Source organism: Crassostrea angulata, chromosome 10 (genome assembly GCF_025612915.1).
Source record: "Crassostrea angulata isolate pt1a10 chromosome 10, ASM2561291v2, whole genome shotgun sequence".
Classification (NCBI taxonomy): Eukaryota; Metazoa; Mollusca; class Bivalvia; order Ostreida; family Ostreidae; genus Magallana; species Magallana angulata.
In genome coordinates, this window is record NC_069120.1 from 25,544,494 (window position 1) to 25,552,642 (window position 8,149).

The 8,149-nt window shown below is 32.5% G+C and overlaps 1 protein-coding gene across 1 annotated transcript; it reads left to right on the forward strand.

Annotated features, from left to right (window-relative positions):
* Positions 1–5,095, forward strand: LOC128165090 (uncharacterized). The gene is made up of 2 exons (XM_052829300.1): positions 1–15; positions 4,148–5,095. The coding sequence occupies exons 1-2, from the start codon at positions 1–3 to the stop codon at positions 4,856–4,858; spliced, it is 726 nt and encodes a 241-aa protein (XP_052685260.1). The 3' UTR covers positions 4,859–5,095.
* Positions 5,096–8,149: the final 3,054 nt, after the last annotated feature.

Here is an 8,149-nt window from a genome sequence, read left to right on the forward strand (position 1 = left end):
ATGTCGTATGGTAAGGTATGACACAATATCACATCATGGGATAAATACTGTATTGCGTCATGTAAACAATATTGTATTTTAACATATGATACAATACCATATCATATGATATAATATGGCATTGTATCATAAGATATGATACAGTATTCGTACAGTTTAACCTGACAATAGCACAATATACATGATATAAATAATGTGTCATGACATGTGGTGTAAACGAAGTGGTCAGAATAAAAATACAAAACAGGAGCAGAGCAAAAAATTAAAGGTAGGGCCATGTGCCATGGAAGAGTAATCATCCTCTGCTGACCGGTTACACCTGTCTTTGTCGTCATCGGGAAAACAAATGAAAACGTAGACAATTAGGTGATTAATTATAGTGTAACACTAAGTATGAAAAACGTCACTCAGCATGCGACCCAGAGGAAGATTGTATTTGCTGACAAGGTCGTTGTATCGACCTTAGAACTTACGAAAAGATGACCTCAAATGAGACTGTTGATAGTCCTGTGTCATTAACTTGTTTGTCAGTAGCTTACCTCGCCTTAACAAAAAGGCCGATCGGCCACATTGCTTACCTGAGCCATTCGGAAATCAGATTTAAGGAGTCATATACAAAAATATCTTGACAATGTAGTAGAATAAAGATATAAAAAAGATTTTCAATTTTTCTTCAGATATTATTGTGATAAACATTGATCTACTTTTGAACAGGGTGATTTCATTAATATCACATAAAGAATATTACAGTTCTCAAGAAAATCTTAAGCAATATCTGTAAACCTACATCAAACTTTAAGCCCCTTGTGGACCGAAAAACGGTCCAAGTTCTAAGCAATGGAAAATAAATAATAAATCAGGATGCTCGCATTTTAATAAAATCATGTATTATAACATTTAAGTTTACAAGAATAATTTTTTTCCTATGTTAAAACTGCCCTTTCCCATATTGTGGTCCCACCTACCCCCAGGGGTCATGATTTTCACAACTTTGAATCTACACTACCTGAGGATGCCTTAACATAAATTTCAGCTTGCTTAGGTGATCGTTTTCTGAAGAGAGGGTTTTTAAAGATTTACTCTTTATATTCCTATCTAAAAATTTGATCCCTCATTGTGGCCCCACCCATTTCTCTGGTATCATGATTTCCTTGAGGATGCATCCACATAAGTTTCAGCTTTCCTAGCAAATTACTTTTTGAGAAGAAGATTTTTTAAGATTAACTCTATAAATATCCCTATGTAGAAATTCGGCCACCAATTGTGGCCCCATCATACCTCTTGGGGTCATGATTTTTCCATTTCTGAGTAAACACTACCACAGGATGCTTCCACACAAGTTTCAGCTTTCCTGGCCAAACGGTTCTTGAGAAGATGATTTTTGAAAAAATTCTCAATATTTTCAATAATTTTTTATTAAATCCCCTTGAAAAAAGGCGTGGTCCTTAATTTTTACAATTCTGAATTCCCTTTGCCTAAGAGTGCTTTGTACCAAGTTTGGTTAAATTGGCCCAGTAGTTCTTGAGAAGATGTCAAAAATGTGAAAAGTTTACGGACAGACGGGCGGACAGGCGGACGGACAGACAGGCGACAGACAAAATGTGATCAGAAAAGCTCAGTTGAGCTTTCAGCTCTGGTGAACTAAACACTTTTCCATTTTATTATTATACTTTCTGCAAGTTTGTCTCTCTAAGTAAATAAATGCATGTTAACCACTTCTTTTACAACATGGCCAAGAAAAGATTGCATAATGATTGTTATGTAATGTCACTAATTTATATGAAAGTAAAATAGGGCTTTAGGATAACACGTTATATAACTGTTTTACCGTACTCATATGAAATCAACTTTAAACAGAATCGATAATAGGAAAATATTGTTTTACTACAAAATTCATAGTTTCTTTTTCTGCTTTTGAAAACCACATCATGAAGGTCATGCATTTTCCAGTTTTTCATTCTATCCAGTAGTTAGGGTGTTCCGTTTCCAGCGGAAGACCTTATTGTTTTCTACTGTTTTTTTATTATTTTTCACAGATGATTACCAATGGTCACAATTCTAGACATTTTTTGAATTTTTGTTTTCGTTACTTCCGGTTTTGATTACGGACGATTTTGTATTTTTTACGACCTAATTTGTGCATCTCGGAAACTATCAGAGATATGACTATGACATTTTCAGGATAGGTAGACTATAGTTTAAAGATGTGCGTTTTTATGTTGTTTAACGCCCGTTGCTCCATTTCTTTGAGCTTGTCTAGGCACAAAAACTGAGTACTAAACAAAATTGACAAACGTTTTGATCTGTATCTTTTTATCAGTTGACATTTTGCTAAGACATATATATATATAAAAAGTAATAGAGTTTCGAAAGTTCTTTTCAACAAAATCAAGAAAAAGGACTGGCCCCTTTAGTAAGGGGCCGCCAAGAGACTCGTAAAGTCAATTACAAATACTAGTTACTTAAAAACGATAAAGATTTTGTAATGCATTATCAAAGCAGAGTTGTTGATCGCAACAATATTTGATTGACGAATTCATTGTCACAATCATTTATTACGGAATTAGGGATTCTAAGGGGCATACTTCCTTAAACCTTGGCGCAATATACATAATTATGTATCTCGAGAAGAGACATATTTTGTAAAGCATTGTATAAGTGAATATGTCAGCACTGACAATTCTCATCGATTTCACGAATCGAATTACTAATGTCTGTCCCCATAAGGACCTACAGGTCATGCCCCTAAAATGATCAATCATTTGTATAAAAAATGAACAATTATAGATGGGTGTAAGAATAAAAAATGAACAACAATTTTAGATGGGTGTAAGAACAAAAAATGATAGTATTCGCAAGACTTTCGTATGAAATCAAGACAAAGGGGATGACCCCTTTAACTATGCCAAGAGACTCGTAAAGTCTATTACGAATACAATTAAACTTAAAAATGATATAAAATTTGGAATGCATTACAGAAGCAAAGCTGTTGATCGAAACAATATCTGTTTTAAAAAAAATTGCCACATCCATCCCATTTACAATTTAATTAGAGATTTTTATTTATTATCTGAAAAGGGGAGTGTGGTTAATTCATAAATTATGTAGATATTTTGTTGTTTTTACCCTTAGAAGTATGATATTTGGGGGTAAGAAGGGTTACACTTTTTGCAGTATAATCTGCGACCCTTCCCATTCAGACTTTAAATTTTCAATATCGAATTCGGTCTAGACTGTTGTGATTTAGCTCCTCTCATTTTTTCTGAGAGAAACTCAACTTATCCTTGATTTCATGTATAAGAAAATCAATGTCATCTCGGCCTGCTTTAAACAAGAAATGAATAGAATAAAGGGGGAAATCTACTATACAAGGGGCTTCTTTGTTGTGATGTGTCAAAAAGAGCGGGGATCAATAACATTCCTGGGACCAGAATCAATGTTCTGTAGTTCCTGAGCCGTAAGGTTTAAATCTATTTTACATTAAAAAAAATTAAAAAAATATTTTTACAATCAACCAGGATGTAAATAAAGATCTCGTAGAGTCTCGTTATCAACTTTCCGTTGAAGAACGGTAGGTCATAAAAATAATCATACCATTAAAGCAATTAGATTTTAGATTTATCAAAATTTTAGATGTACAAAAATATAACTTTATTTTGATATGTACAAAGATTCATTCAAACACTATGAAGATAAACCAAATAACAATTTCAGATGGAAATTCCAGATACTGTCCAAGAAAATCCAGCAGATGCACCACAGCATTTTTTGCCGTGTGATATTCAAGACTGCAGGTACAACTGTCAGTTTTAATGCAACCATTGCCATCTAAAATTATGTCAAACATGCAAAGATAGACATCAGAGGAGTCCAGGTACCAATAACCACGAAGTGGTTCCTTACCGACAACGCAGATTACAACCAAATAAGATCCACGTCAAGAAGATCGTCTTATATGTTTTCATAACATTAATTTTAAGCGCTGTATACGACGAATTTAACGTCAACAATACTGGAAAACAGAAGAAACAATACAGAGAGAAGTCTACTGTGAAACCAACACTATCTCTATCTTCCTCTGTCACCAAGGTCAGGGAGTACACACTACCAGGTTTTGATAATGTATACCATATTTCACTACCATTAGGTAGGTTCTGGGCAGCGACTGGACGGCAACCTTGTTGAAACAGATCTACACGGGAATCAGCTGAAGAAGATACAAACCAATGGTGGACGTGGCTATCACGCAGTCACATATGATGGATATTTGTTCTATAATGACAGAGACAACAATGTTATCAATAGGATAACACAGGATAGTACGATAACTGAATTCCTTAAAACAGGAGACTGGGAACCAATAAGCATACACTCCTCCCACATCAACGGGGACATACTAGTGGGGATGATAAAGAATAGAGAGGCTAAAGTTACGCGATACAACGAAGAAGGAAGAGAAATGCAAAGCATACAGAAGGACAACAAAGGACAAGAACTGTATATTTATCCACACTACTTCACAGAATATCTCAGTGGTGATATCTTTACATCAGACTTATTCAAAAATGCTGTAGTGGTGGTAAATAAAACCGGACAGCACAGGTTCTCCTACACAGGTCCGAGGTCAGGGTTTTATCCCTATGGTATATGTACTGACATCCTCGGTCACATCCTGGTGTGTGATGGTCTCAATAACACTGTACATCTCCTAGATCAGGATGGTCAATTCTTATCTTTGCTAGTCACACCACAACAAGGAGTAGAATATCCCCGTGGCGTGTGTGTGGACGATGAAAGCAATCTTTATGTCGGACAACGAAACACAAACTCTATAACAGTGTACAAGTATCTACAGTGATCACTGCTTTTGTGTTAAAAAAAAAATTAAATTAATTTAAATTAGTATCAGAAGTATGATTTTTTTTTTCGTGTAGAATAGTAGTATTAGGTAACAAGAAGACGTAAAAGGTAGATAAAACTGATCAATTCATTTTTAATGTCGCACCTTCTGGTATTGTTAGTGTATACTACATGCACAATGCATTATATACCATGTGAAATTGTTTGTTGTTTTATTAAAATGAAATTTAGAATGTAGATCAGGTCATAACATTTTATAAATTGGTTTTCAACACCAGATTAAATTATTATATTATTTGTTTTTATTTGAACGAGAAATGTTGTTAACAACACAACTGCACAATAGTGCTGAAAGTTATAGCAAATTTACACAGTCATACGCCTATATATCATAGACAGTATTAACCTCGTAGTCTACTGTCTTACTGGTACCCGCTCCTACGATATTTAAAAAAAAAGTCATTAAGAGAAACATTGTATCTCATCCTTAATTAAATTCTCATTCCGTCATCATCATCGTTGAAAGTACACAATAAAAACCAGGTTTGTAAAAAGGACATCTAACTTTACAAAAATAGGTAAATGAAGCGCATTATTTTAAAGATTATGGCAATGAATAATACGCTACGTGTACAATTATAGTAAAAAAGATTAGCACTTATGTGTTTTAGATTATTAAATTGCTAAACATTCTTGTTTTCAAAGAGGAACATTTTATTTATGAAATTATTAAAGCTGTTTAATTCAAATATATCTAGATTAGTTTGATTTTTTTGTATATTCTTGAAAATACGGAATACACAAAGTAGAAGAATAGTTTTAAATAATTTCTTTGCTGACTTGACTGCGTTATTATCATTTGATGGTTCGTTATTTTGGTTATAATATGTAACTTTAAGATATCGCTACGTCATTTTTTTTTTTTTTTTTTTTGCTCAATATAAATATGTACACTGACCATTTTTCTACCGACCGTTTTAATATAGCTGTGATAAAAGCTGACAGATTAAATCATTTTGTCCAGGTATGAATATACACATTCTTAAACTTTTAATCACATTTGAACTGAAGGTTCAAGTGAGCTTTTCAGATCACCTGTTGTCCGATGTCCGTCCGTCAACTTGTCTGTCCGGCTGCCCGTTTGTCTGTAAACTCTTCTCATTTTGAATTCTCTAGAACCACGGGGCCAAATTTAGCCTAACTTTGTACAAAGCATCCTTATTTAGAAAGGAAATTCTAACCGCTCAAATGATATACATAGTTCATTTTTTAATTTGTTACAATTAATACGTTGAGGTTAAAGATAATTAGATTGGTAAGTTAAGGAAGGCGGACCCAATTAATTTTTGCAGAAGTGATTTTTCATTAAATAATTACATGAGTTAAAGTCACTATAGAGTTATCAAAATCAATTAAAAAAATAATTAAAAAAAATAAAATAGATTTTGGTAAGGACTATTTCAAATTTTTTATACTTTTCTTTTTTTAATTGATCATAATGGAGAAAAGCATTTTATGAGAGATAAATAAGATAATATTTAAAAAATTCTGCAATATATTTTCAATCTAAATGGAAATATGATACTTATATGATGATTTTGAATTACCATCATGTAAATATGACCATGTCATCGACTTCGTTTTTACGGGGGAACATGCCAAAGTGTGGCGTGTTGTTATTTTTCTTCAAATTTTCATGAAAAGTACTCCCTAAACTTTAAGAAAAAGGTTTTGTACATCCTCGCGAGGTTGATTTACTATAAGAATGTGCAAAAAAAAAATTATGCAAAAAATTCTTTAAACCTAAAGCACAGGAACGGTATTACTCTCTTTTCAATCCAAGAATCGAAGCGGATCGGGATGTAAATGATTTGTTCACTGGAACAAACCCCAAACTAAATTTATGTAGACGGTTATGAATAACTTGAGCTAATATAAAACTCACTATGAACAGTGCTCCTACATTCTAAAGGTAGTTGTGTGTGTTAAATAATGTTGAAAAGGGAATTTAGCATGGGGTTTTTTTTGGGGGGGGGGGGGGGCAGGGCGTTGCAATGTAAAACTATTTGTCAATGATTTTTTTTTTTTTGCTTTTTTAAACACATTTACATTAACATGTCCACTACAGCATATATCATTTCATAACTACTTTCCAACATTGCAAGGGAGATATTTTGATAGGAATTCCCCCTTTTTTATGGCATAACGATTTTTGTAAAAAAATTTTATTATTTAAATTTTCTGCAATAATTATTTTATTTGATGGAATTTATTTGCAAATTATGTTCATTAATTTTAAGAACAGATAGAAATTTCAAAATTATTTACATCATTGGCTCTTTTACACAGCGATATAATTTTATCAAAATATTGCTAAATTAATCACTTCAAGTTTTGTGGTTTTTTTATTCTACATTTGAACAAAATTTGATGGCACATAAACTATTCTCAATAAAATTTTAAAATATCAACTTTCACATCTGCTTTATAACTTTTTATCAATTTTCATAAACATTTTCTTGGCATTCAAGGGAGATACTACAATAGGAATCATCCCTACCCCTTTTTCTGGCATTATTACTTTTTGTGACAATTTCTGTTTTGAACCATTAAAAAAGTTAAACATTCTTTATATTTATTAATTAACGCAAATAGAATGATAATCAGAAGCTTTTCAAGTGTGTTCATATTGAGAGTTAAGCTTCTTTCTCCTTTTTAATTAGATTTATAAGAAAGTCCATTTGATTTTTACACATTTAAACATAAATGATTTATGAACGAATATTTGGGTTACTTACAAAAATCTACAGATATGGACTAACCGACAGAACCCATTAGATACCTTAATATACCATGGTTTCATTAATATTCGAGGGTATCAATTTTCGTGGATAAAGTCAAAATCACAGTTTCAAGGATATGTAAATTCGTGGCCAACCGGCCTATCAATACAAAATATTAATAGAAATTGCACTTCAATGAACATTTAATTTCGTGGATCAACTTAACACCGAAATCTACGAAAAATGGTTTTCAACGAATATTGATGAAACCACAGTACTTTAGTAGTAGTAAGTTTGCAATTAAAAATGCCTAGGATAATTGATGCTCTTGGAGCTTAGGGTATTAATTTGAAAAAGACAAAGATTTTTCATCCATACTCTATTTTGTTTATGCATTTGACAACTACTCGAATATACCAGTATGAATATTTTGAGTTTTACAAGTTTTACAATCATTACAAGAGTTACAAACTAAAAATTTTGAAAGAGATGAACAAACTGTTGAT